Below are 17,633 nucleotides of genomic sequence, written 5' to 3'. Positions count from 1 at the left end.
CTTGGGCAGTCTCTCCACTAAAAGGTCCGGCATCACTAGATTTCCTTGGGCCCCAAAACGAGTTATCTTAGCCCTCCCACAGAGGCCAAGGGGCCTCCCTGTGAGTGCTTGTCCAGCGAAAACCTGGTTCACCCTTTGGGAAGAGTCTTGCCTGCCCCAAAGTGGCTGAACCTTTCTGGTGATTCTCTGGGACCTTAAGAGTTTGGGTCTCATCCAGGTCTCTGACCAGCTTTGGCTGGAAAAGGCACAAAGAGCAATCTAAGTGATTAAGGGGATGGAACAACTCTCATGAGGAAAGGTTAAAGAAGCTAGGGCTCTTCAGCTTGGAGAAATGATAAGTTTATAAAATACCAAGTGGAGTGGAATAAGTAGATACAACTCGCTTGTTTACTAATTCCAAAAATAAAGGACTAGGGGGCACACAACGAAACTACTAAGAAGAAAATTTAAAACAAATTAGAGAAAATATTTCTTCACCCAACGTGCAATTAAACTCCAGAATTTGTTAGAAGAGAATGTGGTAAACGTAGATAGCTTAGCAGAGTTTAAAAAAGGTTTGGATAATGTCCTAAAAGTTCATAAGCCATTATTACAATGGACTTGGGAAAATCCACTGCTTATTGCTAGGATAAGCAGCATATAATTTGTCTTAATCTTGCCAGGTACTTGTGACCTGGATTGGCCACCTTATGAAACAGGATACTGAGCTTGATAGACCTTCATGTCTGTCCCAGTATGGAACTGCTTATATTCTTATTTGTTTTATATATACTACTATGTAGCTTCATGGAGTGTGCCCTAATCTTTGTTCTTGTTGATAAACAATCAATCAATTTGCATTTAACCGTTCCACTCTATTCAGGATTTTATAGTCTCTCATATCTCCCCTCAGCTGTCCCTTCTCCAATCTCTTTAGCCTTACCTCATGAGAGTTGCTCCATCCCCTTATTCATGTTGGTTGCCCTTCTTTGTACCTTTTTCAATTCCACTACATTTTTTTAAAATGCAGTGACCAGAATTGCACACAATAGACAAGATGCAATTTTACTATGGAGCAATACAGAAGCATTGTTCTGTATTATACTATATTCCTTTCCTAATAATTCTTAACATTGCTTGCTTTTATGGCTGCTGCCACATACTAAGCTATTTCAGTCATTTTATGCACCTAAGTGATCTCTAATGTGCCTAAATGAAAGTCTACATGCACTATGGCAAATACTTTCACTGTAGATGATAAATTCCTTAATTTATATCTATATATGAAAAGTACATGCTAATATTCACACCTTTCCTTGAGGGAAAGAGCACTTATTCAGAGCACTGAGAACAATCTGAAAAACAGAAAAGAGAAAATCACTTGGACCATAGGCAAGCAGAGGGTGTCTCACAAGCTAACAGAAAGGAGAAACAAGCAGAGAACTCAGACTCTCTCTCAATCTCGTAAGGTGTGACCTCTTAATTATCATCTAGTTTTTCATAATGGCAACTCACAAAGAACCTCACTCTGAGTGGAGCTATGAAAGTTCTGTAAAGGAATTCAGAACAGCCTTGGTCCTTTCATACCCCTAGTATTTATGCTTTATTTCCACTAAAATGCTAATTTCGAAAGCAAGGAGCAGGCTACAAATACATATGAATTCAGCACCCAAACATGAACATAAATTTTCTACATTAAAAAAAAAAAAACTAACAGTAGAGCACATCCATTATTTCTCTAGACCTTACTGAAGGTCCCTAGTGATCCCCTAAAGCTATTGGATGGGATACCGATACCACCTTTTCTGTGTCGTTCACACAATCAAAGCGGTTTACATATTGTAGACAGGTACTTATTTTGTAACTGGGGCAATGAAGTATAAAACCTAAATATTATAGGCCCAAGTGGTCAAAATACACTATACTCATATATAACACATATATCACTTAATATGAGAGATGCATCAGATATATAGCTTTTTACTTTTTTATACTTTTGCTCTTTCTTATCTTTTTTATCACCAGTTTTTTAAATACGGAATGCCTTAATGTCTCCTGGATATTGGCCCTGAAGCAGTGGACCTAGAACATAGTCCACGAAACGCTGGCCGCGTCGGCCTAGACATTATATAGGCAGTACAGACAGACCACTAAATAATGGGACGTTCAAGTCATAAGGCTACCTGAGATAAGTAACTTTAGTGTTTACTGTTCTTTAATCTTGAGAGTAATGCACTCTGAGGAAAGTTGAAGTTTTATCACATTATTTATGCTTCACTAAAGAAAAAGTTCTAAAAAGTTTTGAAAAAATAATTTTAAAAAACCATCAAGTCCAGGTTTTTCGGCCCATGACTGGAGTATGGAGCTGTAAAATTACGCTGACCGTTCAGTCCATGATAGGACTTCGCGTATGCTCCGAATCTGAGGCCTTTCCATAGCGATGAAGTACTGTATAAGCAATTTGCCCAGAGTCACAAGGAGCTACAGTGGAAACCGAATTCATAACCTCAGGGTACTAAGGCAACTGCTTTAACTTTTAGAGACCGCTTTGATGAGAACGAACAATCAAGCCAACACTATTCCAACCATCCCCAACCCCCTCACACCATGAACTTCCTCTCAGCGCTCTGCCCGTCCTCCCACGGAAGTAGATGTGGCCGTGACACGGAAGTACTTCCGGAGCTACACAGTACCGTGCAAGTCTTTTGAATGAAATCGAGCTGATTCACTGCGCCGCTTCAGAAGCCGGGAGCGTGAGAGATTCAGGTACGGGGAGTACCGAGCTAGCCGGGACGGTGACTGGCTGTGGGAGTGTCTTCGTCGCTGTGGGTTAATGAGTGAGCTGTAGGGGCTTCCCTTCAATATTTCGGGGGTTCGGGTACACGCTCCGCAACGGCTTCCGCTTTGTGTACATGTGAAACCAGTTGTCTGGAATTCCGTCTGGGCAGGTGCGGCTGTGACCCTCTCTCTGTACACATTACGCTGGGTTCTTACAATATGTGGTGTTTGTGTTTACAATACATAGTGGTTGCGCTACGTACACGATGCGTTAGGTGGTATTTGAAAGCATAGGTGTGTAATTGTGAAGTTTCAGGCCGAGGGAGGGAGAGTCGTGCAGCAGACTCCGTGACGTCTGTCTTCCTTGTAAATGTTTTGCACTCACTTTATAAAATACTTGCTTTTCACCTTGGAAAATATATATATATATTTTGGAAGCAATTCGTTATTTCAAGATGTGCAGTTGTTTAGTTTGACATTGAAAATAATTTGTATCCTTTTCATGTAGATAGATTCCCTGTGGACATAGTGTCATGTTTCATACTTGAATGTCACTTGCCATAGAAAAAGGCATGAGCCTAAATGCCTGGATAAATAAGTTAACAATTACTCTGTTTATCCCTACATTCCTAGGTGGGTAGCAGTAGACATCAGCAGTATGCCTAGTTAGATGTTGATGTTAAATACACTTTTTGCTTATAAAAGCTCTGGTTATGTTTGTTTCCAGTCAAAAAAGTACTGGACTATCAACATTTTCCTTAGTCATAGGGCATAAATTGACCCTCCAGTCCTACTTGTTTCTTCTGTACCACTCTCAAAAGAAATTGCACAATGTGATACCTGCCAGTGTGAGCCTTCGCAGGGGTAGTACCCACACTGTGGAAAACATTCCCGAAGGGACTGTGCTAAACTCAAGAATACCTTTACCTTAGAAAGCAGGTGAAAGCCTGGCTGATCTTTCAAAGCATTTAATAAATGTGATGCCTGACTGATCATATGCAAAACAGACAAACCAACCAACCAACCAGAGTCTGAATCCCACATAACAAAAGACAATACCAGTGAAGAGAATGGGAATGTAAATTGGGACAGGCCACTCAAACATCCAATGGAAATAACACTTGATCCAGGGAAATGATAACACTTGATAATGATTGAATTGTAGTTCTGTTCCCTCTTACCTTGTGTGTTAGTCTATTTGTCTAACCCATTATTCTAAATTTTAAATTGTATGTTAATATTTTTATCAATTTTGTACCTCATTTAGTAAAACTAAATAAGCGATTCATCAAACTAAAATAAAACTTGAAACTTAAACTTGACTTGATCTCCCAAGTATTACCTTTATTGACAAATGATGTGCAGACCCAACACGGTCTGTGTTTCGATTTAGATGAGCCTGCTTCAGGGGTCACAACAATATATGATTGGTCAGTCCTTAGAGATCAATTGTGCAAATTATATCCAAACAAATCCCATAAACCGCATATTGTATTAATATAAGATGAGATTTTGGGGCCAAAAAAATGGCCCCAAAATAAGGGGTCTTATTTTATATTCACCGGACTTGTTGCAGGCCTTTGCCGGGCCTGCCATATGACCTGGTGGTCCAGTGGTGGACTGGAACAGGAGGGATCCCTCCCGTCTCCTGTCATGGCCAACTCTGATAATTTTTTTTACCTCCCTCTCTCTCTCCTACCTCCCCCCCAGCGGTGTACCAGGCAGGAGTGAGCTTTCTGCATTCCTGCCCCATGCTGAGCCGCTCTGAATGGCTGCTGCAAGTTCTCACAATCCAGCAGTTTATCAGGCAGGAGCGAGATTTCTGTGCTCCTGCCCTACGTTCTTGCTGTCCTGCGGTGTACTGGTGCAATGCTTACATGACATGTGGAAGAAGTGCCTTTAACCACTGAGCCACAGGGGCTTCCGTTTAGGCAGGGGTTACTATTATTTAGTGACATTCTGCTATCTAGGTGCATATTGATGATATCACAATGATGTGAAGATTGTTTATCAAACATGTCTACTTGCTCTGAACCACAGCTATTCTGAGTAGGGTTTCTCTTCTTATTTTCTTAAACTTTGGGAATGAGGTTTAGTAACATAGTAGATGACAGCAGATAAAAACCCAAATGGTCCATCCAGTCTACCCAACCTGATTCAATTTAAATTTTTTAATTTTTTTTTCTTAGCTATTTCTGGGCAAGAATCCAAAGCTCTACCCGGTACTGTGCTTGGGTTCCAACTGCTGAAATCTCCGTTAAAACCTACTCCAGCCCATCTACATCCTCCCAGCCACTGAAGCCCTTCCCAGCCCATCCCCCACCAAACGGTCATACATAGACACACTTTGCAAGTCTGCCCAGTACTGCCCTTAGTTCAATATTTTATATTATTTTCTGATTCTAGATCTTCTGTGTTCATCCCATGCTTCTTTGAACTCAGCCATAGTTTTACTCTCCATCACCTCTCTCGGTAGCACATTCCAGGCATCCACCACCCTCTCCGTAAAGTAGAACTTCCTAACATTGCCTTTGAATCTACCACCCCTCAACCTCAAGTTATGTCCTCTGGTTTTACCATTTTCCTTTCTCTGGAAAATATTTTGTTCTACATTAATACCCTTCAAGTATTTGAACGTCTGAATCATATCTCCCCTGTCCCTCCTTTCCTCTAGGGTATACATATTCAGGACTTCCAGTCTCATTAAAACTTAACCCTGACAAAACAAATTTCATCCTACTAGAAAACAACAAAACTCCAACATTAACTAATCTTGTAATAAACTCGTTCTCATACCCAATACAACCTATACTAAAATTGCTAGGAGTCACAATTGACAGAGGCTGCACCATGCAACCCCAAATTAACAAAATAATAAAGGCATCGTTCATGACCATGAGAAATCTAAGAAAAATCTGATCATTCTTCGAAAAGAAGCAATTCCTACTATTGGTATAATCTCTTATCCTTGGGATGATAGACTACTGCAACATACTATACCTACCTTTTCCCGCAACCATGATGAAGCAATTGCAGACAATACAGAATACAGCCCTGAGTCTTGTCTATTTCCTAAAAAAATATGACCATATCACAGAGGCATACCATGACTCGCACTGGCTTCCAATAGAAGCGAGAGTGCACTTCAAATTCTACTGCTTACTTTACAAGGCTCTCAACGGAGAAAGCCCAACCTACTGGAATAACCGACTAAATCAATCCTCCACAACCAGACACAGAAGATCCCTCTCACTATTCACTCACCCATCATCCAAACATGTCAAACGAAAAAAACTTTATGACAACCTAATAGCCTTCAAAGCAGCTAAACTGGACAGACAAATCACCACTCTTATCTTCGACTACAGACTACAAAGCCTTCAGGAGAGATATTAAAACCATACTCTTCAAAAAACACATTAATCCTATCCAGCACGACCAATCCCAACCCAATATCCAACACTCTATTTACCCTTAGATCTCTCTATTACTCTTTTATCTACCAAACGTTATCTAAAACCCATAATTTCACCCTATTCTTATCTCCTAAAGACCTTTGGTAACTCTTTACCCAACGTTTATTACCTTAAAAATTCTGTCATCGCTTATTCTATTCCTTCAAATTTTGAATGTAATTCTTGTTTTAGTTTGGATGTAATCCGCCTTGAACCGCAAGGTAATGGCGGAATAGAAATCACTAATGTAATGTAATGTAATTTGTTCATGTGCTTTGCTTGAGTAATGCATTATTAAATATTTTTTAACATTAATATGAAACTGGAGTACTCTTTACCCCCCCAATAAAAACCATTTGAGAATGAGGTTTAGTATGCAGTATATTTTTTCATGTGCTTTGCTTGAGTAATGCATTAATCTTCTCCCTCCAAAATCGCGGATTTAGGACTCGCGACTTCGGTTATTTGTGAGTTTATAAGCCTTGACCCACCCCCACCTCCCAGACCTCTCCATGCCTCCCTCCTGCCTTCTGGATCTCTCCACACCTTACCTGGTTGTCTAGTGATGAAGCAGGGCAGGAACAATCTTCCTACGCTCCTGCCCCGTGCAGAGCCATGAACAAAAATGGCTTTTGAGTTCCTGCTGTAGTCTTGTGAGACAACGGGAACTCATGGCAGCCATTTTTGTTGACAGCTCTGCACGGGGCAGGAGTGTAGGAAGATCGCTCCTGCCCTGCTTCACCGCTAGACCACTAGGTAAGGTGTGGAGAGGTCCAAGAGGGAGGTAGGGTAGGTCAGAGTTGTCCCTAAAAATTGTTTTGTGATTTTTCCATATTCACGGACCAACTCTGCCCCTAACTCCCGCAAATATGGAGGGAGAAGTGTATTAAATCTTTTAACCTTAATATTAAACTGGAGTATTCTTTAACCCCCCCAAAAACTAAACCCATACCACTATATCTGGATATCTCCAGCACGCCTAGATAGCGTCAAACTCGCATCCAAAAGTAGACTTGGTTTTGCAACACCTACATGATAGGCGAGAATGTAGATGCGTTAGAATGCTGAGCGGCATGCGATTCTGTAAATGGATGTCCATATTAAATTTTTGCCCACACCTATCCCGTTAATCGCAGCTTTTTCCGATGGGCATCTATGAAATTCTGGATGCTTATTCTGTGAATCGCACATAGCCTTTGGACATCTAACTTCCAATTAATGTTTGTTAAAGTTGTTAATTGTGCTGATTATTTGGATGCCTAATTTGTTGGATGTCCACATTCTGGACGCCCAACCTTAGGTGTCCTTTACAGAATTTGCCCCCTGATGTTTTCCTGGTATTAAAATTGACCATAGTTTGACTATTGCTAGGTGAGAGCCAGAGCTGGGAAAGTGAGGAAGCACAAAAGCCACTGGAGTCAAGTTGAAACCCAGTTGGAAGACTTAGGCCATGGTCAAAAGGAGGAACATTTGGGATGGGAAGAAGCATTGGTGGCTTCAAGTCAGGAGTAGTGTCTGAAGCCATAAAAAAAAAACTAAACAGGCACTACTACCAAGTGTCTATGCTCTGTGCTCCTTCATGAGAATTAAGGTCTAATCATACTGCATTTCCTGGTGCTGCACAGACTTATTTGACATCTACACTGGGGAGTGCATATTTTTCTTGTATGCCCCATTTTTATGGATCCAACTCTGGGGGATAATTGGGGGGTTGGGGCTGGGAGGGGAAGTATCTTTTAAGTAGATTAAAATGAAATTTAAGATGTCTTTCAGAAATTTTAGGTTAACTGGCCTCTAAATGAGGGATGCATCCAGGGACCTGTAGAAGCTGAAAGTGAAGGTGCTATAAATGTACTTGTGATGACCTTATTTTCTTTGAGGGTTTTAAAAATTATTTTTAATTATAAAAAAAATTATTTTAATTATATATATAAAAAAAGGTGGTATATCAAATGTTTTTAAACTATTAATTATAAAAAGAAAAAAATTCTTCTCTCTTGAACTTTATAGTATTAAGAACCTAAGAATAGCCATATTGAATCAGACCAAGGGTCCATCTGTACCAGTATCCTGTTTCCACAGTGGCCAATCTAGGTTACAAGTACCTGCCAAAACCCCAACTAGCACTCATATATGCTGTTACCACATCCTCTGCCAGTGCATTCCATGGCTTAATTATTCTCTGAGTGAAAAAATATTTCCTCCTATTAGTTTTAAAAGTATTTCCTTGTAGCTTTGAGTGTCCCTTCAGTCTTTGTAATATTTGATGGAGTAAAAAATTGATTCACTTGTACCCATTCTACACCACTCAGCATTTTGTAGACTTCAGTCATATCACCCCTCAGCTGTCTCTCTTCCAAGTTGAAAAGCCCTAACCATTTTAATCTGTCCGCATTTGAGAAGAGTTCCATCCCCTTTATCATCTTGGTCACTCTTTGAACCTTTTCTAATTCCACTATATCTTTTTTGAGATATGGCTACCAGAATTAGATGCAATACTCAAGGTGAGGTTGCACCATGGAACGATACAGAGGCATTATAACCATCCCTTTTCTAATAATTCCTAGCATCTTGTTTGCTTTATTAGCCGCTGCCAAACATCGATAAATGGTGAGTAGCATTAGCTGTATTTGTAAACATTCAAGCTAAGAATCAGGTTCATTTTTATAACCTGACTATCCTCCCTTCATATTCTTGGAGGATACATTCAAAGACGACTTGTGAATACCCAAAATTAAGGAATAACTTTTTTCTATCATATTCGCGGGTCTCCAGGATGATGCCATTTGCAGGGCGTAACCATCTAGACCAGGGGTGCCCACACTTTTTGGGCTTGCGAGCTACTTTTAAAATGACCAAGTCAAAATGATCTACCAACAATAAAATTTTAAAGAAACACAAAGCACACTGTATGCATAGAATTGTTAATTATCATTCCTATTCCGGGGTTTTTTCAAAGAGGTCAAAGCAGATGACTATGCACTGTCACCTTAGTAACAACCGTACAAAAATAGACAAATACCCACCCCCCTCCCTTTTTACTAAACCACAATAGCAGTTTTTAGCGCAGGGAGCTGCGCTGAATGCCCAGCGCTGCTCTCGACGCTCATAGGCTCCCTGCGTTAAAAACCTCTATTGCGGTTTAGTAAAAGGGGACCTTAGTGTAAAATATAGGCAGCAGATATAAATTCAGACACATTTTGATCACTAAATTTAAAATAAAATCATTTTTCCTACCTTGTCTGGTGATTTCATGAGTCTCTGGTTGCACTTTCTTCTTCTGACTGTGCATCCAATCTTTCTTCCCTTCTTTTAGCCTGTATGCTTCCTCTCCTCCAGACCTTTCCCTCTCCCAACTTTTCCTTCCTCTCTCCCTGCCCTTTCTTTCTCTCTGCCTCCCTTTCTTTTTTTTCTGTTTCTCTTCTTTCCTTCTGTCTCCCTGCCTGCCCTTTTTCTTTCTTTCTCCCTGCCCTCCCCCAAGCCACTGCCATTGGGGACCAGGACCCAAACCGCCACCAATAACAGGCCCCAAACCACCACCAATAACAGGCCCGAAAGCCGACGCCACCCCAAGCTCTCCCTGCTTCGGCCGACCAGCACTCCTCTCCCCGATGTCAATTCTGCCGTCGGGGAGAGGAAGGCTGATCGGCCCAAGATCGCGATCGACCTATTGGGGGAAATGCTGCCAGGTCCTGCCTTCGCGGAAACAGAAAGTAGGCAGGACCCGGCAGCAAGAAGAGAAAATGCCTCACTAATCTGTCTCCCGTAGCGAACGCTTGCTTCAGGGCTCTCAACATGTGTGCGCCGGCTTCCCTCCCCCCCCTGGACATAACTTCCGGTTTCGGAGGGACGAGAAGGGAAGCCGACACGCACACGTTAGAGCCCGGAGCATAAGTTCGCTGCGGGCTGAAATCTCCAAGCCGGGTTTTTTTTTGTTTTTTTTTAAATGTTCAGCGGCAGCAGCAGCAGCAGATGACAGCTGGTCGGACCGCCCAGCTAATAGGCCCTAGGGAGAACATTGGAGAGGAAGGCTGATCGGCCCGGTAGATCAGGACGGCAACACGAGTCTATCACGGAGCCGGGATGGGCTTCGCGATCGACTCACGTTTGCCTTCCTGAGCTACCGGTCGATCGCGATCGACGTATTGGGCACCCCTGATCTAGACAAAACCTGTGAATAACTGAAGTCATGAGTGCCAAAGTTGCAAATATGGAGGGAGAAGTTTACTCTGAAAACCACACTTGTATGCACTCAAGAGCAGAACCGAAGCTCTTCATTAGTGAGCTAAGGAATATGTCCAAATCCAGTTGATGATTTTTTGGGGCTTGTGTTGTCAAGTGTATCTTTTACAGTCTTTGAGCATCAGGGAAGCATAAGAAAGAGTCACAGGTGTTGCTAGTCAGACCAGTTTTTGGCAGTTAGATAGTGTTCCCAGAATCATCAGACTATTTAGTTAGCAAGGCCAACTTAAAAAAAAATATTGCTCTTTTAAAATCACTTTAGATTTAGAGAGAAGGATCAATAAACAAGTTCCACGCAAAACTTTTTTTCTTTTTTAATTACTACATTTGTGACTAGCTTAGAGTTTCTCTTCGTCAGGTTGGTATGCAATTCTTTAAAAAGTACTTTGAGAACTTCCCTACTGTGCACTAAAGAGAGCTCAGGCAAGTGATGTACCAATTGAAGTGTCTTTCTCATCTAAATGGTTCCATTTTCATTTTGTTTGAAGAAAAAAGGTGTCGGTTATGTAGTAGGCACACTTTGAAGAAAGCAGACTGCAACATTTCAGAAGCAAATGCAGGGCAATACTTATTAACCACTTACCCCCATATGCACATTCCTCTGGATTTTATAAAGTTGCGCATCCAAATTTCTGACTAGAAGAGGCTAGGGTTTTGCTTTGGAATAACAGGTTGGGAGGGAGGGTTGGTGGTAGGAAGTTGTGAGTTATTTTTCATTGCTGATGTCCCTTATTATATAATGCTTGTTTCTCAGAATAGATTGTAAGTTCTACTGAGTAGGGACTGTCTCTTGAATGTTTAATGTACAGTACTGCGTATGTCTACTGCTCTGTAGAAATAAGTAGCAGTAGTAGTTTAAAACGCTAATAATAAAAAATAAATTCTGATTAATGCATGCCTTTAGGTGTGCAAATTATATGGCATGGTGCCAGTTGTATGCGTAACTTAATTGTTAAATTATGTGCCAATTGGCCTTCTACCAATAATAACCTGAGGCATTAATTGGCAATAATTTCTAATTAAGTATGTAACTGCAATTAGGTTCTATTCTACAAACACCTAATGCTATAGTGTGCACCTATAAAGGGGGCATGTCTTGCAATTGTACACACAGTTGCTAACTTTAGGCATAAGCATTTACACCAGCTTTTGACATTAAGGGCTGGATTCTACAAATGGCGCCTATGTTGGCGGCTGCCTAAAAGATGGCTGCCAATCGTGTGTCAGTTACACAACAGTGGCATTTGTGGAATCGCAGCTACCTCAAACATAGGTGCTGGAAATGTAGGCCAGGGTTTTTAAGGCTTGCATTTCCGGCGCCTATGTTTGACATGAATCTTGTTTACCGTGGAGCATAAGGATGCCTGAGGTAATTTCTGGCATTAGCCATGCCTATTCTGATCTTAGGCGTCGTTAGGTACCACCATAAATGTGATCTAGGCGTCTAGATTTTTTTGTTTTAAACAATTTTAAGGAGGGTTTTGCTGCTTAACCTCTCCTTTTCCAAAACCGCAATAGTGGTTTTTAGCGCAGGCCATCGTGCTGAATGCTCTGCGCTTCTCCTGACGCTCATATGAGCGTCCAGAGCAGCGCAGAGTGTTCAGCGCACCAATCTGCGCTAAAATCCGCTATTACGAATTTGTGAAAGGGGGGGGGGGGCAAGTTAGGCCAGTAGAGCACTTATGGTGCTGTTTATAGAATATGGGCCTAAGATTAGGCGAGTGAAGCCAATTTTCACTGTATTTATAATGGCAATTTCACATGCAAATGCTGTTATACAATTGGTGCTTAGCATCCATTTTTATTGCACATAATATTTGGTGCTTTTTCTTGAATCTATCCCATATTGGGGAAAACCACCTAGTATACCTGGTGTGTAGTAATCTGTTCATTGTGAAAATTCTGAAAGTTAGATGTGTAACAATTTAAGATTGGCACTAACAATTGCTGTCTTCTGTTTGAAAGCAGTTTCAATATTTTACATTTCTAGTGTTTTAATGTAGGAACTCATTTTAAAATGTACTTCCCTAGAAAAAGTATATATCATGCAATGAAAGAGAGGTCAGATACTATGTAGTGCTTCTTTAAATTTAAAAAAATAGCAAAAGATTGCTGGTTGGCTTTTGTGGGTTTAAAAAAAAAATCTTAGGGCTCCTTTTACAAAGCCACGCTAGAGCCTTAATGCGTAGAATAGCGCATGCTAAATTGCCACGTGCGCAAGCCGCTACCACTCCTTTTGAGCAGGCGGTAGATTTTGGGCTAGCACACGCTAATCCGGTGCTTGCATTAAAAACGCTAGCGCACCTTTGTAAAAGATGCCCTTGGTTTCCCTAATGAGATTTAATCTTGAGATTCACAAATTTGCCATGATTCACTTGTATATCATGACCCAGAAGTTGAGAAGTGCTGATAGCAGCTGGCTGTAGGTCAGGACATAAAACTTAGTCCATATTGATTCCTAGTTTATCTTTCCTTTGACTCTGTGACAATTGGCATCATATCATTGCTGTTGTAAGATATCAATGAACTCTGCTGCTTACCATTGTTATATCTGTATAGAAAGCAGAACACGATAGCAATTGTTTCATCACTCACTGTTGTTGAGAAGGATATTGGTACATATTTTACACTTTGGGTGTCTGGTATCTTTAGTTTTGTAATTGTCAGACAATGCTGCATTCTACAAGTCTAGTGGTAGACAAGAATATTGGATGCCATCCATGGGTATTATGATTTTTCTTTCAAGTAAAGAACATATGTGTTCTTTAAGCAAAAGCGTACTTTTGAAATATATAATGAAAGCACATTTGTATTCTGAGATAGCAGATTTTCTTTCTTTTTGTGTGGATTTTTTTCTGTTGAAAGACTAAATCTGGATGGCAGTAGCAAGAAGTGCTCAAAACACATGTATGATTACAAACATCAGACTAATTTAGATTACAATTTATTGAATCTTTGCCTACATATCAAAGGGTTGTTTCAAAGAAATTGGCAAAAAAAGAAGAAATGTCTACCTTTTAAATCATCTACGCTGACTGGATTGTGCAGATAGATGCCTATATTTGTTTTATTTTGAGTTTATTTCTAGATTACTTCCTTTCTCTCCTACTGGCCTTTTTCCAATACAGTCATTTCTTGTTTTTAAATAAAAAGGTTTGTACTTTTTGGTTATGGACTTGTTCTCTTTATGAAATCTTTTGAGTTTAATTATGTTTACTTGTATTTCAAGACCAGGTAGGTTGTGCCACCCAGAACCAGCAGATGGAAGCAGAGAAAGCTGATATCCAGTGACAATATCAGAAAAAGGATTGGCGTAGCCCTGGAGCTTGCCATTATTCTCTGCTTCTGCCTGATGGCTGAAGTGTGGATTGGTGCAACAGTATCTTCTGGCTCCCAGGACTTAAGTTCTGATCTGTGATCAAGGTTGAGCTTGTGGATGATGATGCCGGTTCTTGTTGATAAGTCTGTGGATCTTTGCCCAAATTGAGCTGAAGGGCAGTCCCTTTCTGGACTATAAGATCTATGGTTTCCAGTCCTGGTTGGCCAGGTACTTCTGTGATAGTGTGTGTCCAGAAGGTCCACTGCCAGGTGGACAATGTGTGACATAATAGGTTGGTCTTTTTTGTTATCCCCCACTCTCTTTCTTTTCATTTCCCTCTTGCCCTTAATTCTCCTCACAGCCTCTCCCTTAATAAAGTACATTTAACCACCCATTGCTTGCTTCCCAGAGACAGTAGTCTTGGTTGCTCTGGACTGGCCGCGCCATCCATGGTATGCGGATCTTATGAAGCTAATGATGGACGATTCTCTGCGGATGGAAGATCCCTCCTACTTTGGTCTTACGGCCTGGCTATTGCAAAGTTGCAGCTGAGGTGGAAGGGATATTCTGAGCATGTGATCCAAGCATTGTCCGTGGCTTATGCCAGAGTCTGGAGAGTTTTCTATTCTTGGTGTGGTCAACGGGGCATTTCACCTTTTCAGGCTTCTCTGTTTCGCATTATCTCATTCTTGCAGGATGGCGTGTCCAAAGGGCTGGCGTATAATTCCCTTAGGGTTCAAGTGGCTGCCATTGCTTGTTACAGAGGCAAGGTGTCACACTCTTCATTGGCTTCTCAGCCAAATGTGGTATGGTTCCTGAAAGGGGTACAAAACCTTCTCCCGTCTTTGAAGAAACCCTGTCTAAATTGGAATCTCAAGTTACCCTATTTTTCGCTTCATAAGAGGCACCCTAGATTTAGAGGAGGAAAATAAGGAAAAAAACATTTTGAACCAAATTCTCCCTGCCAGGCTCTGCACCCAACCCCACACTCCTTGCCAGGCTCTGCACCCTGTCCCCCCCACCCTGCCAGGCTCTGTAGCCTGTCTCCCCCTCTGGTGGTCTAGTGGTATGCGGGCACAGGGCAGGCAGGCATAGTGACAGGCAGGCAGGTCCCATACCCCCCACGTACCCCAAATCATCCCCCATACCCCCAAGTACCCCCCAGTACCTTCAATCATCCTCCCGTGCCCCCACATACCTCCTTAGTACCTTAAATCATCCCCCATACCCCCGTACCCTTTTAAACACCCCCTGTACCTTTTAAATCATACCTCCCCTTTTTTAATAATACCCCCCTGTACCTTTTTAATCATAAACCCCCCGCACCTTTTTTTTTTTTTTAAACCCGTACCTTTCTAAATTCTTCCTTCCCTCCCTCGATGGCTCCGTACTATTTCTGGGCAGTAGGCGCACAAGTCAGGGGCGTGGAGGTCAGGTGCGAGCTTTCCGTGTTCCCGCCTGGCCCTGTGCCGTTTTCTGAATGGCTGCCGGCAGTTCTCATGAGAACTGCCGTCAGCCATTCAAAAAGCGGCATGGGCCCAAGCGGGAGCGTGTAAAGCTTGGTCCACACTCGTACATATGCAGAGGGGTTGTGTACACAACCATATACTGTTCTTAATGTGTCCAAGCATTGTTCCTGAATCTGTTGCAAGAGAAGTGTAGGAGTTTATGCCACTGGAAATACAGCTCAGTGAAATCAAATGAAACTGCGACTGCGTTCTTAAGTACGAGTCATACTTAAGTCGGCCATCTGTAACTCTGGGAACTGCCTGTAATATAAATTAAACCAAAATCTCAAGAAAGCACGCCTTGCATGTAGTACAGCACCTATATAGATATATAAATATAGATATATAAATAAAGGAGTAAGAGTCGAAGTGAAGATCCATAAATAAAGGAGTCTGAGTCGAAGGTTTTATGTACCAGCTCTACAGCCCTGCATTTAGTGGTTTTGCTGATTTTGAAAATGACTGTTTCTCCGCTTCCAACTTTAAATAGTAACATAGTAGATGACGGCAGATAAAGACCCGAATGGGTTCATTCATTCAAGCAGGACCGGTCTTCTTTGTGACTCTTTATTGCACTGCGTACATCTGGTAGCTCTAGAAATAATAGTAGAAGTAGTAAAGTCGGACTTATATATCCTATCAAAAATGGCCCTCCATGGATCATAATCATGTACTATCAGTTGAACCTATCATATGCCTTTACAGTGTCAAAACTGACCAAAAGAGACTCTACCTTATGTCATAGTTCACATTTTACCATTGCATATCTGCATTTAAAAAATCTTTATTGGCTTAAGTGCATCAGGCCAGGGACTATGTTTAAGCTAGATGATCAGCTAAAATTTTTGCGAACAACTTCTGATCCACATTAAGCAGTGTAATTGGCTGGTGCAATCTTGGTTTTGTGTACGTGTGTTGGGGGAGGGAGAGAGAGACACGGGTGAGTGCTGGTGCAGAAACAGAGCAGGTGGGTCAGGTTGGGCTATGCTGCCCTGGGCCTGACAAAAAAATTCTGGCAGGAACTATGTATTGGAGGCCATCCTTTCTGTATTGCTATGACATACTTAATGGCCTCATTTGCATATAATGTGTAGCCATGTATACTGCACTCATCCTCGTTACTGCATTACTTGGCCAGTAGCATACATGTATACCTTGCAGTAATTGGCGGAGCTTGCAATAGGTTTCTGCATTGGCCTCTGGAATCTCTTGACCTTAACATACACTTTGCAAGCATCTCTTTTCCCTGCATCTGAAAGTACTGCTGTGGAAGGCTACTTTTCGTCGGACAGAGGGTAATTGACATAGTTTAATGCACCTAGCTTACTTTGAAAATTGTATTCTCTATGTTTACCTTGCAGTATTTTTTTTTAAGTATAATGAGTTCATTAATAAAAGCTTTTGATGCTTTTCCAGAGACCCATATTCTGCTCACAGTATCCTTCACATGCAGTTTTGATGATAACTGACAAGCTGTAAGTTAATTAGCACAGAACTTACTAATGAGGATGTTACAATTTTTTAATTCAGGTGTAAGGCTTTCTATCTGTGCATTTCTGAGCAAACTAAAAAATACATTGCTACATGTGCTAAGTGGTTCAGGAACATTCTTGGTCCAAATATTAATTTAGAGACGAGAACTAGAAAATAATTTTTGAATGCTGGTAAAGTTTTGAGAAGAGAGTTGAGATGGTTTGCCTATAAACCAAGGGATAACCCAAACTAAAGCAGTAAAAGAAGGTCTGTTAATTAGCAGGGAAGACGGCTTCTTGAATTAATATGTGGTGTTAATTAACAGGAAGTCTGATGTTGTGTTGTAATTACCACCAATATTTTTGACATACTGAGTGACTGAAGGTGAATTATATACATGACAATTGAGTAAACACTTCTGTGTTTAAGAGCATTTTCTGTCATTTTCTGTTTTCTAGAAATATGGACAGACTCCTGCGTCTCGGAGGAGGTATGCCTGGGTTGGGCCAGGTTAGTTCACAGTGCAAATCTTCATTCCTGTTTGTGGTTTTTTTGCAATTTAGTGTGTTACTTTACTGGCTGATGCATTGTACCATTAAGAAATACAGGAGCTTTGTAAGAGGAGACATATAAAAAAGCCTGAGCGCTTGCTCTGGCCTCGATACAGTAATTGATGCATTAGAATGGTGCACTAAGATTGATGTACAACCTTATATATACAGTATTATTAACTTTTTTTTACTCCCAATATAGTAAACTAATATGCAAATGATCATGGCACTTAAAAAGCATATGTTGTCAGAAAAAAAAAAAATAAGCAGTGCATACCATCATGAACTCCCCACAGCCATTTCCTATTGGCGATCTACACGGGGCAGG

The 17,633-nt window shown here is 41.1% G+C and overlaps 1 protein-coding gene across 2 annotated transcripts in view; it reads left to right on the top strand.

Moving 5' to 3' along the window:
- The first annotated feature begins 2,580 nt into the window (after positions 1–2,580).
- Positions 2,581–17,633, top strand: part of PSMD14 (proteasome 26S subunit, non-ATPase 14) — a 190,818-nt gene continuing 175,765 nt past the window's right edge. Inside the window, exons 1-2 of one of the 2 annotated variants that reach the window (XM_033946246.1) lie at positions 2,581–2,745; positions 17,213–17,264. In XM_033946246.1, coding sequence (XP_033802137.1) covers positions 17,217–17,264 — 48 coding nt within the window. In that variant the 5' untranslated portion in view covers positions 2,581–2,745; positions 17,213–17,216. Of the gene's footprint in view, positions 2,746–2,837; positions 2,928–17,212; positions 17,265–17,633 lie in introns of those variants that run through there. The other variant, XM_033946247.1, reaches the window with a different exon arrangement.

The sequence above is a fragment of the Geotrypetes seraphini genome, chromosome 5 (genome assembly GCF_902459505.1).
Source record: "Geotrypetes seraphini chromosome 5, aGeoSer1.1, whole genome shotgun sequence".
NCBI classification, from domain to species: Eukaryota; Metazoa; Chordata; class Amphibia; order Gymnophiona; family Dermophiidae; genus Geotrypetes; species Geotrypetes seraphini.
The sequence above is the reverse complement of the archived record's forward strand: the minus strand, read 5'-3'. Positions and strand labels throughout refer to the sequence as shown.